At 59.0% G+C, this 14858-nt stretch overlaps 1 protein-coding gene across 1 annotated transcript in view; it reads left to right on the forward strand.

The window, feature by feature from the left end:
- SPTBN5 (spectrin beta, non-erythrocytic 5) overlaps positions 1-14858 on the forward strand; it is a 46679-nt gene that overhangs the window by 21095 nt on the left and 10726 nt on the right. The window contains 24 exon segments of the mRNA XM_037835102.1: positions 805-962; positions 1369-1504; positions 1724-1869; positions 2762-2876; positions 2957-3067; positions 3294-3473; positions 4794-4871; positions 4873-4998; positions 5158-5307; positions 5847-5951; positions 6391-6558; positions 7104-7253; positions 7389-7580; positions 7799-8071; positions 9313-9428; positions 9519-9633; positions 10424-10537; positions 10713-10834; positions 11071-11233; positions 11444-11632; positions 11866-11943; positions 12612-12784; positions 14253-14340; positions 14458-14604. Coding sequence (XP_037691030.1) covers positions 805-962; positions 1369-1504; positions 1724-1869; positions 2762-2876; positions 2957-3067; positions 3294-3473; positions 4794-4871; positions 4873-4998; positions 5158-5307; positions 5847-5951; positions 6391-6558; positions 7104-7253; positions 7389-7580; positions 7799-8071; positions 9313-9428; positions 9519-9633; positions 10424-10537; positions 10713-10834; positions 11071-11233; positions 11444-11632; positions 11866-11943; positions 12612-12784; positions 14253-14340; positions 14458-14604 — 3393 coding nt within the window.

A 14858-nucleotide genomic window follows, 5' to 3' on the forward strand; every position in this document is an offset into this window, starting at 1 on the left:
CCCTCAGAACCATACAAAGCCCAGGCCACACAACACGCCCGATTCCTGTTTTCACTAAAATGTTCTCTTATCTGGGTGTTTTTTGCACGGTCCTTGTGATCAGTGCTTCAGCACACCCTGTGTCTAAGGCCTTCAGGGCTGTAGTTTTCACTACATGGAGCGTCAGTGCCCCAGGCACACTGGGTAACTTGATTAATTCTGTCTCTTCAACTTTGTTGGGGCCCAGTATAATGCCTTCTGTGCCCTCCTTTCCTTGGCCCAGATTACCCAGCATTCACCCTTCCCTGTTAAATAATGAGCCCTCTGAGGGCACAGACTGTATTTTCACTTTTGTTGAACAGTAGGTGCTCCATCAATATTGGGTAGATGGATAGATGGGTGGATGGGTGGATGGGTGGGTGGATGAATGGGTGGGTGGGTGGATGGGTGGATGGACGGATGGATGGGTTGATGGATGGGCAGGTGTATGGGTGGATGGGTAGATGAGTGGGTGGATGAATGGGTGGGTGGGTGGATGGGTGGATGGACGGATGGATGGGTTGATGGATGGGCAGGTGGATGGGTGGATGGGTAGATGGGTGGGTGGATGAATGGGTGGGTGGGTGGATGGGTGGATGGACAGATGGATGGGTTGATGGATGGGCAGGTGGATGGGTGGATGGGTAGATGGGTGGGTGGATGAATGGGTGGGTGGGTGGGTGGAGGGTTGAGTATGCAGATGAATGAATGGAAAGATGGAGGGAGGGAGGGAGGGATGACAGTCACCCATTCTGAGCCCTGGCATGGATCCTGGTGTGCTGGCAGGCCTTGCAGCAGGAACTGGCTCGTTACTGGAGCTTCATGGAGGAGCTTGACGAGAGGGCCCAAACCCTTATTGACCCTGAGGCCCCTGAGCAACCAGGCGTGGTGCAGGAGAGGCTCCGGGGACAGCTACAGGCAGTACAGGAGTTGGCAGCCACACGGTGAGGGACACTGTGACCCTTCTCATCAATGGGTACAGCGGGACTGGCCAGGGTTAACTCTTCCCCATACTGTGCCCTTGAGCTGGAAAGAAGCCATGACCCAGGCCCGTAGAGATCTGTCTGGAAAGGGTTGAATCCTTACTGTGTGTTGCACACTTCTTTCCATGAATTCCACCATGCAGAAACAGACCCCCCAGCTCCCAGTCATCCGTCCCTTCCCCACATCCACACCCGTTGCCTGCTCCCCACACTGGCCTTCCTGTGTCTACACCTCCCTGGATCCAGAACTGCCACCTTGGCAACGACCATGAATAGCCTCGTCCTTCAGGTCGCTCCCCTGGCTGAGCCAGCCATCCCGAGCAGGGTGGGCAACTAACTTCTGGGGACTCATGGGCTGTCATCACAGGGACCGGGAGCTGGAGGGGACCCTGAAACTGCATGAATTCATGAGGGAAGCCGAGGACCTGCAGATCTGGCTGGCTAGCCAGAAGCAGGTGGCCGGAGAAGGAGAGAGCCTTGGGGAGGACTATGAACACGTCCTGGTGAGAAGGGGGCTGGGGCAAGGAGGAAGCTCCCAGGCAGAATGATGTGGGGTGGGGACCCTGTGGGGTGTGGGAGGCTGGCCCTGGCTGGACCAGGTGGAGAAAGGAGTGGTAGGAGTCATAAGCCCTGGCCACCCCCTGAGGCTCCTGGCTTCCCAGGCCACATGGTGCCTTGCTGGCTGGGAGCCACACTGTCACCCACTGCTCTCTCCTCCCCAGCACCTCAGGACCAAGTTTGTGAAGTTCCGGCACCAAGTGGAGATGGGTGGCCAGCGAGTGGCCACCTGCCAGCAGCTGGCAGAGAGGCTACTGGAACACGGGCACAGCTCTGCCCCCAAGGTCCATCAGAGGCAGCGGGATCTACAGTGAGTGCCCTGCGGGCCAGGCCAGGGACCTGGGTCTGGAGGAAGGTCTGAGCAGGCAGTTCCTGGAGTGTTAAGAGAGGGCAAACATGCTCCGGGGACCACACTGCCCTGCCTGCCCATGAGGTTTCTGGAGAGGAGCTGCTTCCTGAGAAGCTGAGTCTGCCATGGGGGGCAGTGGCTGGTGGAGGGAGGCGAGGCTGGGTTTGCAGTTCAGAGGACCCTGCCCGGAAGTGGACCCCTCTGGTTGCCACTCGCTGGCCACCCATCTCCACTTGGGGCACTTTTCCAAACCACTTGGCTCCCAGGATTTGTAGGAGGAGCTCTGAGAAGAGACAGCCTGGCTGGGGGTCGGGGCCCTCCCTGTGAGCTTCCCACAGTGTGTGTGCTTGCCCACGTCCACAGCCCTGGCCACACCACGTTCCTAGCTGTCCATCTGGCTGGTCTGAATTCACCCCAGCCCTGAGTGTTGAGGCAAGGCCATGACTTGTTCATAACCCCTAGCGCAAAGCCTGGCATAATTCAGGAACTCGGTGAGAGTTGGCTGAGTGAATGAGGGAAGGAGAGAAAACACCTGCTCTCAGAGCATTTACAATCTAACAAGGTTGCGAATCAAACACATGAGATGTCAGGATGTATCACAAATTATGGCTAACAATTGTGTGCTGAACATTATAGTAGCAAGGAACTAAATCTTAGTAAAGGTAGGAGGACAAGCACCTGGGAGGAGAGTGTGCAGGCTGGACCAAAGGCAAGGGGAGGTTTTAGGAAGGGGAGTGGACCACTCAGGAGCTTTGGACAAGTCCTGGATACAACTCGGAGAGAAGGAGGGCTGACACCCTAAAGTAAGGGGAGGAGCAAGATGCTTGGCCAATGGCTGATCTCTTGCGGGCAGGGCTGCTTGGTCGGAGCTGTGGGAGCTGAGCCAGGCCCGAGGCCATCTGCTCCGAGATGCTGAGGTCACCCTCCGAGTCCACAGAGATCTGTCGGAAGCCCTCACCCAGATCCAGGTATGAGCCTGGATGAGGATGGGGGAGGCTCGGTGCCCCACCCTCCACTCCTGATCCCCTTGGCCATCTCCTCTCCTCAGGAGAAAGCCGCAAGCCTCCCCGATGACGTGGCCCAGGACCTGGGTGGGGTGGAGGCCCAGCTGAGGAGACACGAGGGGCTGGAGTGTGAACTCACGGGCACCAAGCGGCAGGTGAGCTGGGTCTGGCTGCCTCTCCCGCTGGGACCCCGCAGGCCCCCTCAGGCCTGGCTCATCCATCCCTATAGATTTCCCACACTCCCTCAGGGTTCCAGTTGGTCTCATTCTACATGGCAGGGCATGGCCCAAGGACAGGTTTCCCCACTGGGCCCAGGTACCTGGGCAAGTCACGTGTCTGTGGGAAGACATGACCACCCTTCCTTCCCTGTCCCCCGTCCAGGTGCAGGAACTGCTGGAGACAGCAGGCATGGTGCAGAAGCTACGTCCGGGGCCTCAGGCCGATGTGGTGCAGAGGAGGCAGCAGGCCCTGGAGCAGGCTTGGGAGGCCCTGCGGCTGCAGGTGGAGCAGCGTCGAGCCCAGCTGGAGCGGGCACGCCTCCTGGGCCACTTCCACGCAGCGGTGAGGCCTCCTTCCCCACAGGCAGCTGTGTGAGCTGTGTGTGTGTGTGTGTGTATGTGTACAAATGCATGTGAGTGTGTGTATGTGTTTGTGTGTGAGTACAGGTGTGTGTGAGGGGGTATGGGTGTGGTACCGTGCTGATGAGGCCCTCCAGTTCAGGAGGAGATGCAAGTGTAAATAGCGGTAGGAGAGTGTGAGCCTGCCTGGAGATCCTGGGACTGATCAGGGCTGATCAGCTGGGGCATGGCAGCTAGGGCAGCTCCTTCGACTGGGTCAGCACCAGTCCGGGTGAGTGGTGGGGCAGCCAGGTAGGGACCTAGCCAGAACTGGGGAATCAGAATAGCCCAGGTAAGTCCCTCACTGGAGACCCAGATGCTCCCTCCAGATGTTCTAGACAGTGACCTCTGGATCAGCCAGCATCTATTTAACATTCATGTTCAGCTCTCCGCTAGTAGTGGGGCTGGAGAGAGGAGGGCAATATAGAAGCAGTGTAAGATGGAATCACTGACCTCGTGGAGCTTATCTAGCTGGGGAGCTGAGCCTAAGACCCCACAGAGCCAGAATGGGACAATGAGTCCCGGCCGTGGGCTGTCCCAGAAGTCCCCATGTCCTGGTGCCTGGTAGACCAGGTGGCCCAAACTATGACACTGCAAAAGACTTGAATTCAGACACCCAACTCTGCCACTTCCTGGCAGTGTGGGCTTGAGCAAGACCTTAATCCTAGTCTCTTAACCCTCCATTTGTTGAATGCTTAGCATTTGCAAAACTCTTTCACACACATGCTTTTTAACTTTTTCATCTATGCAATAAGATGTTTCAACAAGGATGCAAGGCCCCTCCACCTCTAATATCATGTGATTCTACACAAATCAACATGATAATCTGTAAGTGTTAAACTGGCAGTTCAGAGAACAAGGAAAGCAGTGAGACATCAAGAAACCATGACGGGCTTTGTGACGCAGGAAGGCCCTGGCCCTTGAAGGATGGGTGAGCTTTGGAGAGGTTGAAGGCAGGGAAAGAAAGCTCTAAGCAGGAGGGACAGCAAGAGCACAGAGCGGAGACAAAGCTGGGTGAAGGCGGGAGGCTGGTCTGGCCTGCATGGAGGTTGCGTGGACCTGGGAGGATTAAGTTAGATGAGCACAGAGGAACCAGTGACACAGGGCCCCTGGAGCCTCCCAGGAGGCTATGACCTGGGACAGGTGGGGGCAGTGCCAATGTGTGAGTGGATTCAGGTAGACTGAAGTTGTGTCTCTGCATCTGCTCTCTGCTGCTCGCCCCAGCCCTCACCGTGTTCTCTCCCTCCATCCCCTCCGGACCCAGGTGTGGCACTATGCCTCCTGGGCAGCCGGGGTGCAGCAGGAACTGCAGGTGGAGGAGAGCTCCCAGGACTTCAGCAGCAGCCCCCCTAAAGCTCAGCATCCACCAACAGCTTCGGGCAGAGCTGAAAGCCCAAGATGAACTCTATCAGCAGGCTGCCCAGCTGGGCCAGCAGGCACTTCTGGCTGCAGGAGCACCCACCAAGGAGGTGGGCCCCCTTTTCCGATGTTCCCCCGCCTGCCTGACCTAGCCTGGGCCAGACCACCTCAGGCCCTGCCCCCCGGTGCCACGCCAGTCTCTTCTTGGAGGCTTCCCTTGGAGCCCATGCCATCCTCCCAGCCCAGGCTCCCCACGTGCCCCTCCCCAGGTCCAGGAAAGGCTGCGAGCCCTGCAGGACGAGCGGGAGCATGTGTTCTGGGCCTGGGAGCAGAAGCAAGAGAGGCTGCAGGCTATGCACCGGGAGCAGCTCTTCCTCAGAGAGTGTGGACGCCTGGACAGGATCCTCGTGGCCCAGGAGGCAGGTCCCCTCACCTGCACCCACACTCGCCTCACAGCGTTCCCTCTCCTCCACTCTTTCTCTTGCTTGCTGGGCCTTTGGCTTTTTCTCTCATATGGAGTTCGGTGGCTACGGACTCATCCTCCCAGGTGGCCAAGGCAGAGCACTGGGGGGACCTGAGCCTCCACCAGTGTCCCCCAGCCAGGCCAGGGCCTTCGCCTGCCCCACCCCTACCCCAGGCTGAGCTCCAAGGGGGTTGGTTAGAGGTTGATCATGCACCCCACCTTGTGCAGAGGTTGAGGTATTCCTAGCTCCCCAGCCTGGGTTCCCACTCCTCTCATGACTCCTCTCCCACTGGGTCCTTCCAAGACCCCGCCACACCCCAAGTTCCCTCACTTCACCCCAGAGAGCCCGGGGCACTGTCTCAGCACAGATGCCTGGGCAGAGGGGCTGGCCGTCGTGTAGACAGTCCTTGGTGGCCATCTGCTCTTTGGGATCCTATCTGAGCCACTTAGCAGGCTCCCAACTACCCTCTTTAACTTTTCCACGTGCTGATCCAGGTCTCCCTGAAAACCAGTGTCCTGGGGAACTCAGTGGAAGAGGTGGAGCAGTTGATCCACAAGCATGAGGCTTTCCGGAAGGTGCTGACTGCCCAGGAAGAGAAGGTGATGGGCTCAGGGAGCCCTGGTTATGGTCAGGGTGGGGGTGGGGAAAGTCCAGGAACTTTGGAGAGTCCTGAATGGGGAGATCAGGGTGCTTGGTGTGTACCCAGAGGTGACGATGTGTGGGAGCAGCACTGTGGAGCTAGGGGGTATCTGGTGGGGGCAGCCTGGGCAGAATTATACCTGCAGCTCCAGAAGGCCCAGGATTGGGTGGGCCGCACTGCAGGGGCCACAGGGGGTGTTTGGCTCCATCCACATCACATGGCCACTGGGGAGCAGAGTGGTCTGGCTTGGGGCTGGGAGAACCAGGCAGCCCTAGGCCACAGGGCCCTGGGCAGGGCTTCAGGACCCTCCTGGAAAGGGCTTTGACCCCTGGGGTCCAGCCCCTGCTCCGGTCTCCCCAGGGCAGGAGAACAGCAGGCTGAGCCTCCCCACCCCACAGGAGATGGCTCTGCGTGAGCAGGCAAAGACGCTCCAGGGCCCCAGGGTGCAGAATGCGCTGGACGCTGTGCTGGCACTGCGGGCTCGAGTGAAGGAACTGGCGGGGAGCCGGGGACACGCCCTACACACCTCTCTGCTGACCGCCGGCTTCACCAGGGCAGTGGCCCAGGTCAGAGAGGCCACCCCCACCCGGGGCCTCCACCTGCGCCGCCTGTGACAGTTGACAGATGGCTTCTGCCTACACGAGCTCATTCAGGCCTCACCATAACTCAGCGATGAGGAAATGGGCATCTGGAGAGTTAAATGCCTTTCTGAGGCCCAGCTGGGGCTGGAGCCCAGAACATTTGAGATTCTAAGACCCTGTGTGTGGAGACCCCACCTGTTTCCTGAGCTCTAGCAGGGCCAGAGCGAGAGAGGAGGGGGAGGGAGCAGAGCAGTCCAGGGCCCCAGGATTACAGGAGCCACACCCCCAAAATTGGACACACACACACACACACACACACACACCCCACTCTCCTGCCCAGTCACTTCCTCTAGCTGGAGGCCTGTTGGGTCTGGCCATGTCTTCCTGGGATGGAGCCACTGGGTCCCAGGTTCCAGGGACCGCCCAGCAGTCGGCCACCCGGGCAGGGCTGAGGGCCTGGCAGCATGTCTCCGAGGGCCAAGGCAGAATCGGGCATATGTCATGAGACTTGTGTCCCCACCCTCCCCCAGGCCGAGGACTGGCTCCAGGAGGGGGCCCAGCGGCTGAAAGAGCCCATCCCTCCTGGGGACCTGAAAGATAAATCGAAGCACCGGCAAAAACACCAGGCCTTTGAGGCCGAAGTTCGGGCCCACGAGGAGGTCATAACCTCTCTCTGCAAGGTAACAGCCCAGCCCTCGGCGCTCTGCCCCAAATTGTAGTCTCCAGGACGGCCAAGGGGCAGGGGGCGCCTCTGATGATGGACAAGCAGAAGGAAGGGCACCAGGCAAGTCTCCTGATGTCCCCTCTCTCCGCAGATGGGAGAGGCGCTCCTGGCACAGAGCCCCCCTCGGGCAGGAGAGGTCTCGCAGAAGCTGCGGGCACTGCAGGAGCACTGGGAGAAACTGAGGCAGGCAGTGGCCCTCTGGAGCCAGGACCTAGAGGACCAGCGGGACTTCCTGGACTTCCTGTGGAGAGTGGACCGTGCAGAGGCCTGGATCCAAGAGAAGGTGGAGGCCCAGCTGGGAAGGGGCGGGGGTGGCTGCGTGGCTGAAAGCTGGGCTGGGGAGGAGCCCCAGGGCTGCAGTTCCCTGGCTCCCTGACAGGAGGGCCGCCCCAAAAGCCTCCACCAGCTCCAACACTGCTCCAGCAGCTGGTGCCAGGGGCTGAGTGCACCTGGGGCCTGTGCTCAGAGTCCCTAACCTTCCCTGACCCTCGGCCTCTGCAGGAGGTGACAGTGCATGTCAGCGACCTGGGTCAGGACCTGGAGCACTGTCTGCAGCTCAGCAGGCACCTCCGCCAGTTCCTAGGAGCCTCAGTGGGGGTAAGGGGGCCCCCCGGGGAGAGTTTGGCCATGGCATCCCCCCACGGGAGAATACGGCTCAGAGGAGGGAAAGAGCGTGGGCTCGGGCCAGCTGGGGCATCAGGCATCGACTCAGCACTTACCACCTGTACACGCCGAGGCAGGCTCTGCCGAGCCGCCTTTTCATCTCTAAAATGGGGATAACACCTCCTTCGTAGATAAGACAGCCCTGTGGCGGTGGCGGCTATACAGGTTGATAGATGTGATAAAATTGCACAGAACTATACTGCACACACATAGGGAGAGAGGGGCGCATGGAAAAACTGAGGAAATATGAATAAAGTCTTTAGCCTAGTTCATTTCCTGGTTAAACATTGTACCCTAGTTATGTAAGGCATTACCACTGGGGGGAGCTGAGTGAAGGGTACATGGGACCTCTCTGTACTACTTTTGCAATCTTCTATGTCTATCATTCTTTCAAAATAGGAAGTTTTTTTTTTAAAAAAAAGCATATGCCTGGAATGCAGTGGATCATCAATAAACGGCAGCTGCTCAAAACTCTCCTTCAGTGTCACTATTTCAGCATCGCCCCACCGCCAACACACACACACCAAGCATCTATTTGTCTTGTGCAGTGTTGATAAAAGAATTTGACAAAAAAGATTCACAAGCACGTGTTAGAGACCAAATGTCCCCTGATATGAGTCCAGGATTTTTTGAAAGGCTGCAGTGCCTTTGCTAAGATATCCATTGCTAACGTGGAATTTCACAGATGCTGTGCAGGGGTGGGGAGATAGATGGCACCTGGGATTAGAGAGAGTCCTAGACTTAGGGGAGCTGGGCCTGACCCCTGGCACTGCCACAAATTAGCTGTTAACTCTCTGAGCTCGGCTCGGGCACCTACCTCCCTACCTCATATGAGGCACTTCATAGAGAAGAGCTTTGGAAACTAAACAGGCTTGACCAACGCAAGGTGCTTTTCCGAGGGGCAGGCGGCCTGCAATCCACCTGCTGGGGACCCCTCCCCAGGTACCTATGAGCCTGGCCCAGTGTCAGAGCAGCCACAGCCCAGGCACACCTCCAGGGCCGGGACCGCCAAACCCCAGGAGGCCTGAGCCCCCCATTTCATCCCACCCCTTACTTTGTCTTTCTTATCCGGAGAAGCTGCATTTTCACTTTCAACGCGGTGCTGTGAGCCCATCCTCCACCTCCCGCCTGGTCCCTGACCTGGATTGCACATTTTCGGGCCTTAAGGATAAGTCGGGGGCTGTGGGCACCACACCTGAGAAAGGGTGGCCCCGAGCACCCGCCTCCCTCTCCCCAGCATGCTGCACCTCATGCTCTCTTGCGCCAGGTGGACCCTCCAAGTTCCAGCCTCAGTGCAAAGAGGGGGCCCTGTGGGAGTGGTGGCAGCGCCCTCACCCTGCTCATCTCCCCAGGACATGGTGGATGGAGCCCATGTCAGGAGCATCCATGACTTGTCACTGCAACTCAAGAGCCGGGACCCGGAGGAGATCAAGGCCATCTCCCAGCGGCGGAATCAGCTCACCGACAGGCCAGTCCCAGCCTGGGGCCAGCAGCGGGGCTGGGAGAAGGGGCTGCAGGGCCACCCAGCCCCAACTTTACACACACCCCCTTCTGCCAGGTGGAACCGTTTCCATGGTAACCTGCTCCAGTACCAGTGGCAGCTTGAGGGGGCCCTGGAGATACATACATTATCCCAAGAGCTGGACATTGTCACCGAGAGGATTGTGGAGAAGGTAATGGGTTGAAAGGAGTCCCAACGTGCGAACAAAGCAGTCAGGCCGAGGGAGCGCCACTTGGAGATGCCTGTGTGTCTCGCCCTGTATCTGCCTCTCCAGCCTGGGCTACCCGGATGCAGATCCCATTGGGGGGCCCTCTAAGGGCATCCCTGGCTTGTGATCTGCTCTGGATCACAGAAGCCCGGGTTGCAGGCTCACATTGTAGCCCACCTGGCTCTAGCTCCCCAAGATGCACCACGGAGCCAGGAGCCAGCACACACTCCCTCTGTTTCCTTCCATCCCCAAGAAAGCCCAGAACCCACAGGAGGTTCCCCCCAGGGCGTCAGCCCCCACAGGGAAATGCTAGCGGGAAGCCAGTGGAGGCAGAAGTGAGGGAGTTATCTGCAGCACAGGGAGCCTGCAAAGCAGGTGGTACCCTGTTGGGATTTCCCCTGCGGACCCTGCCCTCACAGCGCCAGGCCCCGGCTTGCCTGCCCATGCGCTCTCCTTGTACCTCTGAGCGCCCCTCAAAGGGCAAGAGAATCAAATGGAACCATGTATAAGAATGCAACCACACGTGAGGTTATCATCTCAGGGGAACTCCAAACCTGCTGTCTCACTTCTCACCTGGGAGCTCTGCTCAGGGGCAAGACCCTGCTCCCTCCCACGGTTAAGGGTCAGGAATCATGCTGGGTGTTTGCCTCCCATCCAGATACCTTGCAGCTGCCCTTGTACAGATGCATAAACAGGCTCGGGTCCCGGCCTGGGGGCCGTGCAGCTGTGACACCCCCTTTCCTCTCCTCCCCAGGGCTCCCTGCTCCAGGCCCTTGGCTACGGGGAAGATCTGGAGAGCCTGGAGAGGCTACTATGGAGACACGAGCAGTTGGAGCAGGAAATGGGGCTCCTCCAGGCCCGGGTGGAGGTGTGCAGCTATGGGGTGGGGGGTCGGCAAGGCCCCGTGTTCCTCCTCTGAGGGTCCCTGGGCAGGCATGAGGAGCTTTGGGACCTCGAGAGCCAGCCAGGTCCACCCTGCTGGACACCCAGATGACCCCGAGCCCCGCCTGGCTCTGGCCCCAGCCTCTGACCTTCCCCCACAGCACCTAGAGCCCGAGGTGAGCCGCCTCTGCCAGAGAAGCCCCGGGGCAGCCCGCAGCCTCGGCCGCAAGCAGCGGGAGGTGATGGACGGCTGGCGGCAGCTCCAGAGCAGGGCCCGGAAGCGGTAAGGCCCCCTCGGGCCTCATTCCCTCACTGCCCTGGTTCCCTCACTGCCCTCCCTCGCCCATCTTCTCCAGCATCTAATCCCCGCACTCCCCCTTGGCCCTGATGTTTTCCCCTAAGATTCTTTCTCCACCCTTCAAATAACTGCATGTGTTGTCACCCGGCCTAACTCCCTGGCCCGGGCTCCGGCTCTGGCTGGGGCTGTGGGTTTAGGGCGGCTGCCAACCCCATGGGCAGGAGGGAGTTGCTGGGTGCCTCGCGCCAAGCTCAGAAACTCCAGGCGATGCTGCAGGAATTGCTGGCCTGGGCCCGGAGACTGCGGGAGGAGATGGACATCGGCAGCACCCCCAGCAGCCCTGCGGAGGCCCAGCGGCTGTTAGAGGAGCACCGGCAGCACAAGGCGAGTGGGCCTGCCCAGGCCACCTCTGAGCTCTAGCCTCCTCTCCGCCCGTCCCCGACCCCTGCCCCCAACTTGTTCCCGGTTCCCTTCTCCATCTCCTGCCCCTGCCCCTCTCCTTCCATTTGGCTCCTTCTGCTCGTCCTTCCCACTGGGTCTCCAAGCCCTGGAAGGCCTCAGCCTCCCGGGAAACTGAGCCCCACCCTGTCACAGGCTGAGCTGGACTCCCGAATGGACAGCATCGGCCTGGCCCGAAGCACTGGGCAGCAGCTGCTCGCCGCAGCACACCCATCCACCCCCGACATTTGCCAGGCCCTGGCCAGTTTAGAGCAGGAACTGGGCAGTCTGGAAGGGGCCTGGCAGGAGCGTCAGCTACAACTACAGCAAGCCCTGGAACTTCAGGTAAACGTGAGCCAAGCTCCAGCCTCCCACTCATCGGGGCCTACACTAACCCCAGAGAGGCTGCTGTGCCAGGGCCTTTTCCACACCCACCGCTCGCCCCTCCACTCGCCCAGAACAAGCTTTGCCTGCTGTGGACTCATTCTGAGGAGCCAGACCCCAGACCCCTGTTTCCCCAGCCTGGGCCACTGAGCAGATTGCTACAGGCTTTCTCTTGCCTTCTTCTTTCTTGACAGCTGTTTCTGAGCTCTGCAGAGAAGATCGAAAGTTGGCTCTGCAGCCAAGAAGCCTCCCTAGCCAGCGGGGATCTGGAGGTAGGTGTCCAGGCAAGAGTGGGGAAGGATTTACTAAAGTGTGCTAGGGATTAAACCATCCAGTGCTGCCCGAGCTCCCCAGGCCAAAGGGGGTCACCCGTCTTCTGGTTTCTCCTCCACCTTCACCTACCCTCCACTTTCCCATTAGTCAGTTACCAAACAGACACTGAGCATTTCTCGTGTGCCTGGTGCCCCGAGGGGAGAGCCATAGGAGCTTAGAGAGTGCGTGTGTGGCCCTGGACCCATTCTCGCCTCCTTCCCACCACCTTTCTCGCCTCTGCCCTCCTCACTTTCCACACGCACCCAGAGGTTTGCTTTTCCCACCGCTGCTCCAGCCCCTTTGGCAGACAGGCCTAATTCATGGGAGACCTTAGAGAATAGTTAGGGACTAAACTGTCCTGTGCAGATGTGGCCTTACTGGGAGTTTGGAGAAAGGAGTGTAAAAAAGCTCCCTCTGCCCTGGAAATTCCTCTATATGCCCCCCACCCCCAGTATCACCCCTGGGTGAGACTCACTGCCCTACAGCCAGACGCAGGCTGGAGAACCGCCAGGACTTGAGGGGTATGTCTGGGCAGAGTGATCGCCGCGTGGACGAGTGTTTGGTAGGATGGCTCTGTGGGGAAGGGTGCAGCCCCATAGTCAGTGTCAGGTTTCCCCACTCCTGCCAGGACCCCTTGGCTGACGTGGAGACCCTCCTGTGGAAGCTCAAGGTGCTCGAGCAGGGCCTGGAGGCAGAGGCGGGACCAATCAGCAAGCTGGAGGCTGCGGCCCGCAGCCTGCACCAGGCCGGACACCCCGGGGCCCAGAGTGCCCTGGGCAGGTGCCAGGCCGTGCTCCTGAGGTATTGTGGCATGAGGGGAGCTGTGGGCGGGCTGGTGTGGGCATCGGGCATCCCGAACCTTCCTTTCCTGCCCTCCCACCTCTTGGCCTAGGCCTTTTCCAAGGGCTGGGGTCCAATGGCCAGGGGTCCCCACAATCCCCGGCCCTGGCAGTCCTGCTGGCAGTCATGGACCTCAAAACAAACATGTGGAAAATCCCACTTCCTTCTTCATTCAGCTGAGATAAAGATGGATTATCCAAAGAAACTTTCACTAGGACCCACAAGAGAGAAAATGTATTAAGGAGGTGACGTGGCCCTGGGGTCAGTGGTCCCACCACTGGGGGCGGCTTCGGGCCATGTCATATTTCCCGAAGCCTCACGCTACACGGAGGGGATAGTGACAACTGTCCATGGTGGTGGCGTCGTGGGACAGAGAAGGTGTCACATTTGGTGTCTTAGCACATTTGGTGTCTGGCGCTTGTGGGCAAATTGGCAGAGCCCTGATTTCTTATCCTAATTTAACTGATGTTCAGCCATGGGTGTGCTTGACCCACACAGTTTAAGAGACACCAGGACTCCTCTTTTGTTCCTTATAAAAGCTCATCTGTCTGGATGCTTCGTCCAGCAATTCCAACTTTTAGATTGAGGCAGATTTGGCCAAATGCTGGACCCCAGACTGGCGGGTGTCTCCATCCTTCCCAGACACCCCCCCCCCCGCAACCCCCACATGCTTCGGGCCCCTCTCAGGCCCGTGCCGGTGCCCAGGCAGGGGCTGAAGCCAAGCGCTCCTCCACTCGTGCAGGAGGACCCCTGGGTTACCCACGGAGGTCTTTGAATTGACAGGTGGCAGACGTTGGTTTGTGCGTCTCTGTCAACACAGCCCCCTCCCCCGGTCATCTTAGGTGGCTCCTGGCCACCCTGAGCCCCCGCCCCACCCAGGCTCCTGCCGCCCTCTGGGAGGGAGTTTCCATTCCCGTCAAGCCTCTCTGCGTCCCCCCCCACCGCCCTCCTCAAAAGGCGAGACAAAGGTTCACCCACAAGCCAGCGAGGGGATGTGGTGACAGGGAGAGGCATGCACGGCCCGCAGTGGGCTGGCATGGGGTGGGGAGAATAGAGATTAATAGAAATATTAGATTTATTTTTGTTTGTTTATGAGATACATATTCCTATTTATTTCATAGATCTCATTTCTAATTACTATTTTTGGGCATTAATGTATTTAACATCCAAATACATATTTAGGGGGGTGCCTACTCAAACATTTCTTACTAATATCAATGTATGATCAAAAAAAGCAGTTTAAACAGTAATAAAGAGGAGAAATCGCACGTCACTATTTTAGAGGAGACCCCGGGCTCAGGGTCAGGGTATGTTGATACCCGGGAAAGGCCGTCCCAGGCTGGAAGGGCACACACACACGCGTGCATACGTAGCAGCTCCAGATCCTGGTGGGTGGACCAGAGGACCCATGAGCCGCTCCTTCTGGCAGGAAAGAGGCACTCCTGGAGCAAGCCGGGGCCGGCCGTCGCCAGCTGGAGGAGCTCCGGCTGCAGACCTTCCTGCAGGATTCCTCCGAGGTGCCCCTCACTTGGGAAGAGGAGGTGGTCTGGGAGGGAGGAGGTGCCCCAGGGAGAGGCCACCCTTCCTGTGGGAGGGCCCCGGGCAGCTGAGCCTGGTCCTCCCCATCTGCCCAGGCGGCCATATGGCTGAGGGAGAAGACCCCGGGGGCCCTGGACGAGGGCTGGCGGGACCCGGCCACGCTGCAGGCACAGTGGCAGAGGCAGCAGAACCTCCAGGCCGAGCTGGACTCCTCTGCGCACCACCAACAGGGGCTGCAGACGGTGAGGCCGCGAGGGGCCTGGCTCAGGGGACACGGTCCTTCAGTCGGGGAGCCCCACAGCCCCCAGGGGTTGTCTCTGAACCCCAGTGATGGAGCCAGCGTGAACTGGGTGCTCTCTGTGTGCTGCATGCCGTGCTAAGCACCAAAGTGTAGTGAGAAGCAGTTGCTTCTCCTGGATACCGTCTCCAAAAACAGTGCCTTTTCAGTCATTTTAAAGATACTCTTTTGACGTGCTCATTTTAAAAACTATCTTGA

This window comes from Choloepus didactylus, chromosome 4, assembly GCF_015220235.1.
Source record: "Choloepus didactylus isolate mChoDid1 chromosome 4, mChoDid1.pri, whole genome shotgun sequence".
Classification (NCBI taxonomy): Eukaryota; Metazoa; Chordata; class Mammalia; order Pilosa; family Megalonychidae; genus Choloepus; species Choloepus didactylus.